The following is a 16,013-nucleotide window of genomic DNA, read 5'->3' as shown; positions in this document are numbered from 1 at the left end:
GTTTCCATTGTTTCCCATTTGCCATGAAGTGACTGGACCAGATGCCATGATCTTAGTTTTCTGAATGTTGAGTTTTAAGCCAACCGTTTCACTCTCCTCTTTCATGTTCATCAAGACACTCTTTAGTTCTGCTTTGCTTTCTGCCATAAGGGTGGTGTCATCTGCATATCTGAGGTTATTGATATTCCTCCCGGCAATCTTGATTCCAGCTTGTGCTTCCTCCAGCCCAGTGTTTCTCATGATGTACTCTGCATATAAGTTAAATAAGCAGGGTGACAATATACAGCCTTGACGTACTCCGTTCCCAATTTGGAACCAGTCTGTTGTTCCACGTCTGGTTCTAACTGTTGCTTCTTGACCTGCATACAGATTTCTCAAGAGGCAGGTAGGGTAGTCTGGTATTCCCATCTCTTGAAGAATTTTCCAGTTTGTTGTGATCCATACAGTCAAAGGCTTTGGTGTAGTCAATAAAGCAGAAATAGATGTTTTTCTGGAACTCTCTTGCTTTTTCCATGATCCAACAGATATTGGCAATTTGATCTCTGGTTTCTCTGCCTTTTCTAAATCCAGTTTGAGCATCTGGAAGTTCGTGGTTCACATACTGTTGAAGCCTGGCTTGGAGAATTTTGAGCATTACTTTGCTAGCAACGTTAGATGAGTGCGATTGTGTGGTAGTTTGAACATTCTTTGCACTAGAAAGTTTAAAGATGAATCATATTACTGAGTTGGTGATGGACAGGCAGGCCTGGCATGCTGCAATTTATGGGGTTGCAAAGAGTCAGACACGACTGTGCGACTAAAGTGAACACATACAAGAACACAAGTGGAAGTTTATCTTCTCATCACTTATCTTCTGAGAAGAGATAAAGATAAGGGATCCAACTCAAAACACTAGGTAGCAAGTTTGAAGAAGGTCACCAGTGTATTCCCCTTCTAGAAGGAAGCCCCCATTTCTCACACTATAGGTTAAGTGTGGAAATCTGCAACACTGAAGTAATTTGTAGGAAGGAGTGGCAGTTTTCACCTATAGAGCAAATTAACCTCATGGATTCTTAACAACAGGGCAGTAATAAAATGACTAAAGTAAATAAAAAAGTCTTAAATATGGAAATAGTCTACCGTACAATGAGAAAACAATCTCAACCAGGGTCCACTTTGTCAAGTGCCAGCATCTAGCATACCAGAACTTTCTTTTGACTAAATTATTTAAGAGTTAGAGAGATTAGTATTTACCTCACTTGGTCTTAAGTGCCTTAGTAAGATGACCTATCTTCTGACATTACTCAGCATTAATAAAACACACAGGCCCAGAGTGCTCTGAATGCAAACTACCAAATCAAATCAAAATACTTAAGTCTTAGGTCACACCAAGGGCTTTCAGGTGGCTCAGTGGTCAAGAATCCTGCTTGTCTGCCAAGGAGGAGACTTGGGTTCAATCCCTGGGTTGGGAAGAGGCCCTGGAGGAGGGTGTGGCAACCCACTCCAGTATTCTTGCCTGGGAAATCCCATTGATATAGGAGCCTGCTGGGCTACAGTCCTTGCAGTCACAAAGAATTGGACACGACTTAGCGACTGAGTAACAACAGCTCACACGAAAGACAAATGGAAAACAGTTTTAGGATTTCAGACTGTTAATTAAAACTTACTAAGACTGGAAAAGCTTCAGTGAGCGTTCCCTTCTCTGGAAGGGAACAAAATTTGTAGAATTCGTGACTTCTGTACGCTCTCTGCTTCACAAGCTGCACTGCGTGGAGGACGAACTTGGCAGACACCTCAGAAGAACAGGAGCACACGGTGACCTCTGAGGCGAGAAGGCAAGAGGCAACACTGTCACTCAGGTTTCAAATGGACAAATTCCGTAAGGCCTACGCCTACATTAGGGGAATCAGCTATCAAGAATAAAACGATACATTCAAGTGAAACCTGCATATTTCCTTAAAAACAATGAATTGACAGAATATTAATTAAGATGAGAGGGTAGGAAAGTTAGCTATGGAAAATAAACAAATCAGGATTTAAGTGAGCAACCGCTATGCTACAAAGAACATGAAACAGAAGCGGTCCATAGATGGACACACAATTATCCTAGCTGGGGTATTTTAAAAATCTCTTCCTCCTCTGTTGCTAAGTTCAGCCTTTTCTCTTACTTTAGCTAAAAGCCAATCAGTCCCTGATAAAGAGGACTTTACTTTTAGAAACCTCTGTTTGTTACCATGCCAAAGTTCCATTAGTTTCCCTCTATTCAACTTCACTGATAAGTTTTCCTAATCTCTCCCCCTTGGTTTATCTGCTCTGGCCTTCAGAATCCACATACAGATGGGGGGGCAGGTGGTGGGAGGGAGTTTCAAGAGGGAGGGGACATGTGTCCTGACTGATTCACGCTGTTGTATGGCAGAAACCAACACAACATTGTAATGCAATTATCCTCCAGTTAAAGAAAAAAGCAAAAAAAAAAGAAAAACAAAAAACAAAAAAAGACAAATGGGCAAGACAGACTTTAATTTTACTTACCAGCCCATGTTGCACCCTCAGGAACTTCAATAAAATGCCTTCGAATCTGACCAGGTTTAAAATGTACATCTGTCAAGGCTAGGTCATAATGTGTTGATTCATTTACTCTAAAAATTAATAAAAATTAATGATTAAACATGATACTCTCATTAAAAAGGGCTTCATATTGTAAACCAACTGGCACTCTAGATTTCAACAGCTCCTGAGAAATGAACACAGGAAGTTAAAGGCTGGGAACAAAACGGTATGCACAGTATCATCTCATCTTTGCAACACTTCAGCAGAGAGAACTGGGGGGAGCCCAGTGTAGATGATTTTTCTGCTTTTTACTCGTTTTATAATTTGTCTATAATACACCCAGACACACAGTTCTTTTTTGTTGCTGTTGTTAACGGAATTCTACAACATCCACATAATTTTCCAAAAACCAGAATCTGGACTGTTTTGAGTCTAAAATGCTAAAATCAAAGGCAATGTTTTGTGACTCTGATACTGTCTTATCCTCTGAAACTGCTATTAAATTTAATCCCTTTTGTAGCTTCAAAATGCACCCATGCCAGAAATGACACAGTATGAAGGAAACTACTTTCATAGGATTTTTAAAAAGGATCAGGGAAACCCCAAAGTCAAATGTTTACTTATCCACGCTGGAAAGCTAAAGTAGACACTAAGGACTAACTCTACTCAGTGTGACGAACATTTAGTGAGTGCCTACTCCGTCGGGGGCACGGCTACTAGAAGCTACAGGCGCAGCAGTGAATGTTCTGTTTTCCTTTTCCTCGGCCAGTCCTGTGGGACAGAGCGCCCAGCAGAGATGCTGAACGCAGCATGCTCTGGGAGGCGGGGAGTGCTGGTGGAAAAGATGCCAAGTGCTTCATCTGTGCGGAGTGGTCCCAGACAGCTTCCATCAGGAGAAGAGGTCTTGGCCGATTCCTGAATCTTACACGTTACCTCGTCTAGTAAGTTCCTGTCGGACTTGCAGGGAAAACGCGGCTGAGAATTTAGCCGTTCTGCATTTCCTCACCTGTGTCACTAGTTATCTCCGTTTCATTCTATGCCTCATACAGGCTGAGACCTACTGCATGTTAAATATTACTATGCAACTAAGTCAAAAGAAAGTGCTAACTCGCGTTTCCCAGTTTCCAGAACTCCCATCTCGGTCTTCCCCTTCATGTACTGGACCATTTTTTGTGTCTGTTCTGTACAGTGGGCTCCATGTGGGATTACATAAGATGCAGGCCCTGAGTCTTCTGTGGGCTCACAGTCAAATGGGGTCAATTAAAAATGACAGCACACTAGCTCAAGCCTAAACCACGGGTGTGTAAAAGCGAGAAGCAGCAGAAAGGAAGGACTCCCTTCAGCTGGGGATGACCGGGAACCTGCCTGGTCGCTGGGTTAGGAGACAGGGGCCTAACGCAAAGAATCAGCTGTGCAAACAGGCCCGTCCTGGAGACAGCGGAAAGGTCAGCTCTGGTGAGCTCGTGGGAATATACAAAGTGGTGATGGAGCCGCAGGAGACACGGGCTCTGCAGGACCACCGCTGGCCATCTGCAGAGCAGGATCCTCGGGCGAGATGATAAAGGACCTTATACGGAAGCAGTATGATCAGACCTGACCCTTCAGTCTGGGGTGGAAGGCAAGATGGGAAGGGAAGAGCCTGGAAACAGAGGGGACTAGAAATGCGGAAGAACCAGGGGACAATATGATTCCAGAGATGGGGGTAGCGGTGGCAAGGTCGGGGTGGGAGGGGACAAAATCACTGTCAGGACACTGCAGAGGCTTCAGGCCTCCAGCCCGGGCGGTCGGGAGGGCGCCGTCACCCTGGTGGAGGGCAGGCGGCAGACGCCATTAATCCTCCTCCCTGTGAACAGGAGCAGCTGACCGACCACGTGCCATCTTGGATGCTGAGCAAGAGCAGAACTAAAATCCAGTTCCTTGGTTCTGGCCTGCGGATCCTTTACAAGCTCAGCCTGTTTCCATGAACAGCCACCTCACACTTAAACGAACAGCACACTGGTGGTGACTGGGCACTTACTTTGCTGCGATGACCGCGGTGATGGGGACTCTGAACAGAGGACCTGCGTTGGGCGACGCTATGTCATAGCCACATACCTTGAGAAAAGAGTTAAGTGTCAGTATCCACAAACGAAGCTTCTTTAAAAGGAGAGAATGAAAGAAGGTGGACCTACTCACAGAATAAATTAATCTCATATTAAAGGTGAAACGTCCTAAGTAAAAGCATCAATTTTCTGATGTCACAGCACGTATCAATGGCAAGAGGCCTGAACAACTACATGCAGGCCAAGCCTTGACTAACTCAGACTAATGGGTGAACGGTCTGCCACACAAACACTCTGCACAGTGCAAAGAAGGCAGAGCAAAGGCGCGCAGGCCGTACCTCCGTGTAATGCAGTCCTTCCCGTAAGCCCCTGGGGTCCACGCGGATGTTTACGTGTCTGCACTGGTTCATGAGCTCCAAGTGGCTGGGACACTGAACCCACGACGAATTCGAAGTTAAGGCTAAATGAAGCTGGAGGGATATCTTCTCAGAGTTTTCTGGCATTAAAAAAAACAAAAAGTGAAGATTAGCTCTGTTTTCCTCTTCTTCCATTTTAAAACGTTCTCTAGTCTCTCAAGAACATTCAGCAGCAGGAAAGCACCGTTGGCTATAAAATGTAGGAGGCACAGGCTCCCCAAGCACAGCCCACACACACCAGTCACACAGCCTCCCTCACACGTGTTTCAGCACGCTTGGGGTCCATCCACACGCCCACCCAGCACGGCCACAACCTTAACATAAGGTGTTTAGTGCTGTTTTCTCATACTGCGTGCAGTCAACAGAATCTAAGAGACTCCTAATTTACAGGCACGACAGTCTTGTTTACATTCACTGAGCTGGGCTTCTCCCTGGTTGCTTCTGATTTTCCCACTCTGCAACCAAAATCTGGCTCTTACACTCAAGCAGTAAAGGTGGGAAAGAAAAGGCATCTGACGCTTTATGATCCACAATTTAATTAAGAGCTCTAGGTGACTGAAGGTCCATTCTACTATTTTCTTGTAGTCACACTGCTAACTCAACTGCCACTGTATCAGGGTCCCCAGTTGCCATCAGTTTCCCTTTGCTCTGAAATGCACAGTAATATTAACATTGTTCATTCCTATCTCCTCTTTAAAACATCAGCCTAAACAGCACCTCTCTATTACAGTACAATTCAAACCAAAAATGTGAACAGGTGAGCTTACTCTCTGGCTATCACCCACCAGTATTTTCTGGAAATACAGGTTCAATGCCAACGCCATGATCCGAAGGTGCGGCCACCTGAACAGGATCTCGGAGGTAGATGCCACGGTTAGTTCCCACAGTAACAGTGAAACCTAATTTATTAGCGAACGATGTGTTCTGAACGAGGTAGTCATAGGCTTTATCAACCTAATTAAAAGGATACAAACAGTAAGATACACATAGTTGGGTCAAAAAACCCTTCTGTTGCAAATCACCCATTTCATTTCAGTTATAGCAAAGTACAAGCAAGAGTCAGCTTCAACATTCTCCTCTCTGAACTACGTGACAAAGCCCATCAGGAGGACAGTTCTACCTCACTGGACAAAACCCTGGTCCAGCCACGGGACTCACCTTCCACTTCACCCTCTTACTCCCAAGTGATGATGCTAGGAATCCTCCACGTGCCATTATGCCTGGTCAGCTTTTACCTGCTGCCCTCTGCCATCTCTCTATATGTCTTACATCAATTACATTTCTCTATCTTACCACCACAAATTCAACTATAAAGTCTCTTTTCATACCTTCTTCGTTTATGGTTCAGAGAACTACTCTGGCCATATAGTCAACAATTAGAAAAACTCAATCACTATAGTAGGGATATTATCCAATAACAGCTAAAATATTATCCTATTGATCTACAGCCTGCTTCTCACACGACAATACCTGAATAATACCGTGTCCTTGGGCAAATACTTCTATGTTGTCAGCCTTCACTGCAGTGTTTTCAAGAGCTCTTCTGACCGAATGAACTGTGTAGTTAACATCATTAGCTTTCAGACCTAAAATCAAAAGATGAAATCAAGAAACTAGTGTTTATTACAGAAGACAGTTACTGGAAACGCTTCCCCAGCCTCCCCCTGCCCTAGTATGGATAATGTGTACGTTTTCTGCTTTTAATGTTTTTGTGTCTCAACACTCATTTTTTAATCTTTTTTTTTTTACAGTATGACTCATAACACAACGACTTCATTCAATGAAAACTTCCGCATGCCCACTGTGACGCAGCATGAAGGTGGGCTCGGCACAGGGACCAAAAGGCATTCCAATCATGTTTTCCTTAAGACAGTGCTGGTCAATCAGCATGGTCACTGGCAGAAGGTCTCAACCAGGGCACACAGGATGTGCACCAGGGGTACGAAACAAGCCAGCAAGATGCTCAGGCCCCACGCAACCAATCAGCACCTTGGAGACCGGATCCCAGGAGGCTGCTGACAAGCCTCCTGGTCGACAACAGGGACAATGAGGCTGCGGGTGACTGTCTACATGACGCGGAGGCCACCCAGCCGCCCACCTTCTGATGTTGACTGTTTTGAGGTGGAAGCGAGTAAGACAGCACGCCTGTCCTCTCCAGAACTAAACATGCAAATACTCATGAGGAATGTAGAACGTGAACCAAAAAACATGGGAACATGACGGCACTTTAAGAGTCAACCGAAAACGCAAACGATTTTGTCAGGATCTGGAGAGGCGATGCTCCCATCAGAACAGATACTGTGTCGGCTCTCAGGGAATACACGGGCGTTCACAGGGCCAAGACTCGGCGGGAAAGGAATTCCAGGCAGACAGAATAGTGTGCCACAGACAAGAGGCACCAGCGAGCCCGAGATGCTTGGAGAGGCTGCACAGTAGAGCGAGAGTGGAGCCCAGTCAGTGCCGATGGCCCCATCCTCCACGTCAAGCATGCAGCCGCCTGCCCATCAACCTAGAAAGTCCCGCCTCCCCATGGTCCGGTTCACCGGCTCCATGGCAACGCTTCCTACCCTCTACTATGTCATGGAAGCGATTTTTTACTTTGTTCATAGTCTGTTCCTCCTCCAACTTTAATATCAACTCCACACAGGCAGGTCTTTTTGATGTTTTGTTCCCTACTTTAGCCCCAGGCCAAAATAAAGCTTAATAGTCAGTAACAGCCAATAAATATGCTTGCTGAGTGAATGCACGTTCAAACCATTAAGATCCCATAAATGATTCTCCACCACTTTACTGTGGGCCAGGTCATTACCAATTCAACCACGTTTTCTTGCCCTGAGAACTTTAGAGAACAAAAATATCTGTCTGCAAGAAGAGAAAGGTACTCAATTACTTTTTATGGCTACAATTTGTCTTTATTTTATGCCATCAAATTTATTTTATGAAACTGTCTAGACACTTCACACCTCCTTAAGCAAGCTTATAAACAAGTAAGCAGTGGATTTTAGAGCTAGGACTGAGGTGAAGCACAGGAAGGACAGAGGATCCTGGCACGCTGCAGTCCATGGGCTCAAAGACAGACACCACAGTGACTGAACAACAGCAAGGCGAAGTATAAAATGATACTTTGAAAATCCATTTCTCCGTGTCACTTCTATCTCATTAAGAGTACTTAAACTGACAGAAACGTGTGGAAGAGCCGACGACTCGCAGCTCCAGCAGGAGACTCTGCGGCGGGGTTAGCTGGGCCGCGGGGAGGCGCTCCTCACCTGACAGGACCAGGGCGATGCCCCCGCAGGCGTTGGGAGACGACATGGACGTCCCGTTCATGAGCTGGGTGCCCCGCAGCGTCCAGTTGGGGACGGAGGCGATGGCGCCGCCCGGGGCGCTGACGCTCACTCCGAGGGCCCCGTCAGCGCTGAAGGAGAGCAAGGCAGAGTCTGCTTAGGGAGGTGGGCACTGGGCCAACGGGCAAATGAACTCAGGGCAAAGCCCTGCGCCCCCCCCCAGGCAGTCGGACAGAATGGCTGTGACAATCCCATGTTGGGAAGACCCCTGGAGAAGGGAAGGGCTACCCACGCCAGTGTTCTGGCCTGGAGAATTCCACAGACCGTGCAGTCCATGGGGTCGCAAAGAGGCGGACACGACTGAGCGGCTTTCACTCCACTCCACTTCCACGCGCGACCTACCTGGGGCCTCGAGAAGACCACGTGTACTGATTTGCAGGTAACTTCTCTCTCAGAGAGTACTCGGCAACCATCATATCAGGAGAAACGTAGGCGCCGACACCTGCGGGGGGTGGGGAATGTGGTCATTGACAGAAGGATACAGAACAGGGGTCGCGACTTGAACCCCACTGCTCCCCCAGCCGTGGGATCCCGGCGAAGCCCCTGTTCTCTGGACACCACCGTTCTCTCTCACAAGATGGAAAGGTGAAAAAACTTAACGACCCAGGCAAGGTCACTACATACCAGACACTACACGAGGTGCTGGCTTTTGTATATAAAAATACCTACCAGGACTATTATGTGGACTAAACAGGATAATGTAACTAAAAGTGTGTGTATGCGTTAAAGAGAAAGAGAAATGTGTTTTAAACTGTAAAAATATAACTTCAGAAAAATAAAGGAATTAGTTGATTGATCTTCGTTTTTAAATGGCCATGGTATAGAAAATTCTACCCGTGAAATTGGCAGTAGCCTCCCCTGCAAAGTGGCTGCAGTAACATGCTACGGTCTCCTAGATAAACGTGCAGATGAAACTAGTTAAGACTCTGAAATCACAGAACTCAGAGATCAAAGTCAGGTCCTTCATTCCAGGGATGTGCAAACAGGGCAGAGAGGGGTTAAAAAAATGTACTGAAGATAATGACTGGCAGAGACAAGACTCAGAATCCAAGACTATCAGCTCCTCATTCTCCTTCACAACACACACATCTCCTGGGTAGAAGGCTGGACAGAATGAGTGAATTAAGAGGACTTAGGTCAACAGTGCTGCCACATGAAACTGTAGTCATTTTGTAGAATTTAGGTTAAAGTGTTCTGCCAATGTGGGGATAAGAAAATGACAAAATGCTGAGCGCTGTAGCGGAGCAGTGCATTTTTATCACTAGGTACCTCTCAGGATTATTTTGTTTCATTTTGTGTCCTTAAAAGTATCCAGAGATCTGGAACACACAATGCATGAATCACTGGCAGGCACTGCTGTCTTAACACATGATTTAACAGAATTACTTTATCAAGAGATTTTAGGTCACTGAAAGCAAGCGACACCACGCTTAAAATTTACAAGCCACGAATACAAGCATGTCCCATAAATATAAGATCACTGATATTTTAAAACAAAAATATTTTTAAAAGGACCAGTTTCTACTCTAACCTTTAATGCCCAAATATTGCTGTGTATCTATAAAATCTCTAATACCTATGCAACTATAGTAACTCTATGATACGTATGTATTGTGCAGTTAATGGTGGATACACCAGGAAAACTGCTTGGGACCAGCTTTTATGGTCACATGTTCAGTCACAAACATTAAGTGTTTTGAGCCCACATTTAAAAATAAACCAAAAATCTTCAGGTCTCATTTACTACTTAAGGGATCTCAATTCACCGTTCCTCATTCATGCCTCACATTAAAAAAACCAAGGGGTGGATTTCATGTTTTGTGGGGTTTTGTTTTTTGCACAAGATGGCAGCTACTGTCGTATAATAGAAGCTAATTTTATTATTTTCATATTATGACTGCAAATAATTCGATCTCTTACAACTTTCGTTGACAGGCATTATTGTTTCCTGTTGGATTCCAGTGAAGCAGACAATACCGTATCCGATCCTGAAGACAAAGGGTGGGGAAGGCCACAGGCACACAGTAAATGTGTTTCAACTGCTTTTCTCAGTAAGGAAGCTCCCTTCCTCTACCTCTAGGTCTTCCTGCATGCTCCAAGAGAAACTAAAGGAGGAAACTCTGCTATAAATACACAGCCGGACACTATAAATAAAAAGTGAAGCAAGTGTCTTCATTTATGCTGCTCACTTAGCCTGGAAAGCCCTTCTCCTGCTTCTGTCTACCTACTGAAACCCTTGTTCTCACACTTCTTCCAGAAAGCCTTGCCCAGATCCTCAAATCAGAGGGAACAGCACTTTTGTGATCCCACAGCCTGATCTGGGACTGCAAGGAGATCCAACCAGTACATCCTAAAGGAAATCAACCCTGAATATTCACTGGAAGGACTTATGCTGAAGCTGAAGTGCCAGGACTTTGGCCATCTGATGTGAAGAACTGACTCATTGGAAAAGGCCCTGATGATGGGAAAGACAGAAGGCAGGAGGTAAAGTGGGCGACAGAGGATGAGATGGTTGGATGGCATCACCGACTCAATGAGTTGGAGCAAGCTCTGGGAGACAGTGAAGGACAGGGAAGCCTGGCATGGTGCAGTCCATGGGGTCACAAAGAATTGGACATGACTTAGCAACTAAACAACAACAGGCCTGATCTATACTTCTGCTACCCGTGATCTGTACCTCCACACTTACTCCAGTCTGCTGGAGATGAAATTCTACATCAGTGGGTCCCTACTAGAGTTCACTTTCCTGAGGTCTATTATAGGCTCACAGTGTCCTGTGTGTGGGAGAGATACGATTAACACTGGATGGACTAAATCTTTTTGTCTGCTTGTTTTTAAGTTTATTTCTAACACTACAAACTCACCTATCACACTGGACGTGGTTCCTCCCGGACACCCGACTGTAGACAGGCAGGGGCCGTTATTCCCAGCACTTGAGACATAAATTATATTGTGCTTCCACACAGCTTCATTGATTACTTCACATATTCTCCTGAAAGAGGGAGAGGATTCAGTTGAACACACGAACTGTCCACTTTTCAGGAAATGGATTACTGTAATGTGAAAATATTTTCAAACATGGTTTATATGAAAAAAAAAAAACAACAAAACAAAACATGGGTTGCGAGTAGCAGCAGCAATAGAATGGCGGTCACAGGTCAGGAGGGGTGCTCAGAATCACTCAGGGACATTCTCACACTGCAAGTGCCTTGCTTCTACTCACAAAGTGTTTATAAAACTAAAATACATTCAAACGCGAGGTCAGGTAAATTCCGGCACATGTGCCATTAGCAGAGCGCGACAGAGCCATGCCCAGAGACATACCCCAGTCGGGTTTCAGTGGAGGGAGTTAGGAGGCCCCGTTTTTAGTGGGGAATGTGCTAAAAACAAAACTGTATATATGTGGGGAAAAGAAACTGCCAAGGGGCCAAAGGCAAAGACTGCAGCGTTAGCAGAGACTGGGTCAGGGGCCACAGGGGGTCCACTCCCCCCGACATGAGACTGGGTCAGGGGCCACAGGGGGTCCACTCCCCCCGACATGAGACTGGGTCAGGGGCCACAGGGGGTCCACTCCCCCCGACATGAGACTGGGTCAGGGGCCACAGGGGGTCCACTCCCCCCGACATGAGACTGGGTCAGGGGCCACAGGGGGTCCACTCCCCCCGACATGAGACTGGGTCAGGGGCCACAGGGGGTCCACTCCCCCCCGACATGAGACTGGGTCAGGGGCCACAGGGGGTCCACTCCCCCCGACATGAGACTGGGTCAGGGGCCACAGGGGGTCCACTCCCCCCGACATGAGACTGGGTCAGGGGCCACAGGGGGTCCACTCCCCCCCGACATGAAGTATGGAGAACCAACTCCTCACACAGCTGTCACAAGCAGCAAAGGTGAATGGGGAAATAAGGCCCTAGGGAGAGAGATTTAACGTATAAGAGATCTGGTTAGAGCTTAACAGCAAGGAAGAAAAATACACTGGTAGTCATTACAGGAGGTAAAGTTAGACCACAGGGAAAAAAAAAATGAGGTCAATGTAAAAAAGGTTAAGGGCCAGGGATACTCCAAAATCATAAAAGTGAAGGAAAAAGCACATTAGAGTAAGAAGACTGCAGAAGAAAGAAGGTCCCAGGAGAGAAAGATATACACCGCGATAATGCAGATACGGAAGCAGATCCTTCCTTCTCCCTCCTGCGAGGTTACGTTCACAACTGACGCTGACAGCGTGCTCGCTTCCAGGTCTGGAAATGAGCAATTGTCTCACAAGGAACCGTGTACCCGTCAGCTGAGGAAATTATGGGTTTTAAAATTTTTATTTCTTAAATCAACATGTGGTAGAACCGACCTTCTCTTCGGTGCGTAGTTCTGAGACTGCACATATGTACAGACTGTGAGACCCCCACCGTTAAGTACAGGAATGGTTCCAGCGCCGCATTAAGCCATCTCCCGGGGTTATCGGGCCATCTGCAGGTACAGGGCCCCTTCCCAGGTGCTCACGGATCGTTCTGGAGCCCTGTCACTGTTCATGTCACCTAAACACAATCCTGAGACACACAGCCACTGAAATGGCTCTTTGCATCTAGCAAAAGCATTTATGATGCACCCATGAAAACTCAATCACTGACGACAGCCAACTACAGGCTCTAGTTTGGTGACATTTGCGTTTCGGCAGAGCTCTGTCACAGAGCTGCAGAAAATGCACAATGGGTGTATCTGGATGGGGTGGTGGGAGGAAACTCTCCAGATAGGGTCACTGCCAAGTTAGCGCTATGAAGACAGAAAGGCTGAGGCAACATGAGGTCACGCTAAGCCAGAGGCTGGAAGACCCTTACAGCACAGGGAGGGGAGCAGGGCAGGGAGACCCGGCGATGGACAATGGTGAACACACCTGTCTCGGTTTTGCTGGAAAAGCAAAGGCCATGGGAGATGCAGAGGCTTGTTATTAGTTAGTTTTAAAGCTAGTGGATACTTGAGCAGGTCTGTCTAACAGTAAAGAGAGCCAGGAAAGGAGCGAGTCGATGCTGGAAGGCATCTCTGAGGGCGGAGGGGACCAGAGCCGCTCTTCATCCCAGGCACACTCCATGAGAGAAGAAGGGACGGCAGCTGGTGGGGTCAGGCGGGCCACAGGAGGGCCCGGAGTCCCCTCTGAGCGCTTTCATCTGCTCTGGGAAAGAAAGCAGCAAGGACGCCAGCTGAGGACTGACGGGGAAGTCGCCGAGAGTCCCCAGGAAAAGGTGTGCAACGGCCGTCCCAGAGGGAAGGGCACGCACTGTGACCAGAGACAGAGCTGACCGCACACCCGAGGCTCACGGCCCCCGAGCATGCCGCCAGGGTGGCCTCTGCAGAGCCGGCAGCTGAGGGGCGCCGTCACCGCAGGGCCCGCGGTGCACACCCAAGGTCCGGCTGCCTGTGGACGGGGGTCCGAGGGGCCGTCGGGTCCACCGGCCAGAAGGGGACACCAGCGTCAAAGACATGACTGTGGACCAAGGGCCTCGGGGCCGCACAGGATCTGCCCAAGTCTGCTCCTCGTCAGTTGTGACGTTCGCTCCAGTTACACAGAAGCGCTCACTGCTCTTACCAGCTACGCCCCCACGGCTGACGAGTGGCAAAGAACACTCACCCGGAATTTGGCCAGTGAGTCGCTTCTCCGTAGCTGTAGTTGACAAGATCACATTTATGATTTATAACCTCTATCATCTATTAAAAAGAGAAACAGTCCAGCTTAGACAGCCATTTATAAAAACAGAAAAGCCAGCAAAAAAAGGCATCCCACAGTTCTGTAACCAATCATATTCCAACTCATACCTAAATTCATAAATTACTGCCAGACATATGGCTGACGAACTTAAAAAAAGGTGTGTGTGTGTTTGGGGGTGGTGTTGATACATGGCACAGGAAGTAGTCAATAAAAAACAAACCAGCATCTGCAGAATTAAGTTGGAGAAATGAGGGAGGTCTCTTTAAAGTCTAAATTCACTCAAGTGAAATAGAATTCATATGTTAAAGTCAAATGAAGAATAAATTCTTACACTGATGGAGCAGGCTGGCTGAGATGTCTTCCTGTCTTTTTTCATGCTTTTAAAAGTATCTCAAAATAGTTTGCTAAGGGATTTACTACAAGTGAGAGGTATAATGTAAACAATGTTTTCATGTTTCCCCAAATCTCTTTAACCCAAATAATTTCTAATAAAAATATTTTTAAATGAGTTAAGCATTTTGGGCTTTTGCAAACAAAGTCCTATACACTGAATACAGTGCCATGTATTTTTGATAAGGCAAGAGCAGCTTGCTAATCCAAGTATCCACGACCGTGAACCATCAGTCCTGGACACCAGCAGCTCAGGAGCACTCACAGCTCTGATGAGGCCTGTGCCTGTCTCCATCGTGCTGAGTCTCGTGTCTCCAATCTTGATGGAAAGAATCTGAGCACCAGGAGCTACGCCATTCCGCTCAGGTTCTTCAGGAAAATGCCCAGCAGCTATACTAGCTACGTGTGTTCCGTGGGCTCCTAGAGGCAAAAAGGGGAGAAAACGAGGAAACACCCTCAGAGGCTAAAAGTTTTAACCACGAGATTCAATCTGCGTAGTAATAATCAGAATAAAAACACGGTTATCTTAACGTGTAAGGGGGTATTGTTTCTTCCGTCTCTTAACAATAATTCACAAAAAGTGACTGTGATTTACATACGCTATTCTGCCATCCTGGATTCTACGCTGTTAAGTCACAAAGGTGAGAAAGTATTCGCACACATGTAACTGACAAAGTGCTTATATCTAGAACATAATCTTTCAAAAAAAAAAAAAAAGAACCCCCCCCCAAAAATGGGTAAAGAGCGTTTGAAAAACATTTCCCAAGAGGATGACCAAATGGCAAATAAACGTATGAAAAGGCGAGTCACCTGGGAGACGCAGAGGAAGGCCACGCAGAGCCACCCCTTTCTGAAGAGCTGAGGCTGAGGGTGGCTGCTGTGGGCGGGGACGTGCACTCTCCGCTGCGGCGGGTGCGACACGCCTCTGCTACTGCCGAGGGGAGCTCGGAGGGTCTTCAATACTGTATGGCCCTACCACACCCCACCAGCTCTCCCAGACATGGGTTCCAATTAAAACAAAAACCAACTTCTACACAGACCTGTACACAGTTGTTCAAACAACCCAAGTGTGTATCAGGAGGTGAATGGATAAATAAACCATGGTGGACACACACGGTGAAACACTGCTCCACAATAAGGAACAAGCCACTTATAATCACAGCACGGATTCAGCCCAACATGCTGCAATGGGCAGGCAAAAACAAACTTCATTTTTTAAATTCCATTTATATAAAATTCTATCAAATGTACAGTAATCAAGGGTGGACAGAAAGCCATTCAGCGGCTACCAGAGGATGTGAGTGGAGACAACTGGATTGTAGGAAGAATAAGCCAGCCTTTGAGGGTGGTGGTGATGGAGATGTTATTTTGGTTGTGGGGATGGTTTCCCGGGTGTGTGCACACATCAGAACTCACCACATTATGAGTGTGTAGTGTGTGCAGTTTCCTGTACCTGAGCTGTGCCTCTATGGGCGGGGGGAGCTGGGTACCCCACTTCACCCTCCTCACTCCCTCCCAGAAGCAAGCACTGCCCTGCAGCTGGTGCACACCGTCTTCACACCTATACTTTTATATTTTTACCAAACACACCCATAAA

General features: G+C 46.6%; 1 protein-coding gene across 3 annotated transcripts in view; it reads right to left on the bottom strand.

Moving 5' to 3' along the window:
* The window catches only part of TPP2 (tripeptidyl peptidase 2), a 58,612-nt gene that overhangs the window by 23,073 nt on the left and 19,526 nt on the right, over nucleotides 1-16,013 (bottom strand). For all 3 annotated transcript variants that reach the window (NM_001099034.2, XM_005213952.3, XM_059892054.1), the window contains 11 exon segments: nucleotides 1,647-1,801; nucleotides 2,512-2,618; nucleotides 4,547-4,623; nucleotides 4,910-5,067; nucleotides 5,773-5,941; nucleotides 6,458-6,573; nucleotides 8,254-8,402; nucleotides 8,674-8,773; nucleotides 11,196-11,323; nucleotides 13,949-14,025; nucleotides 14,682-14,836. In NM_001099034.2, coding sequence (NP_001092504.1) covers nucleotides 1,647-1,801; nucleotides 2,512-2,618; nucleotides 4,547-4,623; nucleotides 4,910-5,067; nucleotides 5,773-5,941; nucleotides 6,458-6,573; nucleotides 8,254-8,402; nucleotides 8,674-8,773; nucleotides 11,196-11,323; nucleotides 13,949-14,025; nucleotides 14,682-14,836 — 1,391 coding nt within the window.

Source organism: Bos taurus, chromosome 12 (assembly GCF_002263795.3).
Source record: "Bos taurus isolate L1 Dominette 01449 registration number 42190680 breed Hereford chromosome 12, ARS-UCD2.0, whole genome shotgun sequence".
Classification (NCBI taxonomy): Eukaryota; Metazoa; Chordata; class Mammalia; order Artiodactyla; family Bovidae; genus Bos; species Bos taurus.
This window is presented reverse-complemented; position numbering and strand designations above follow the sequence as displayed.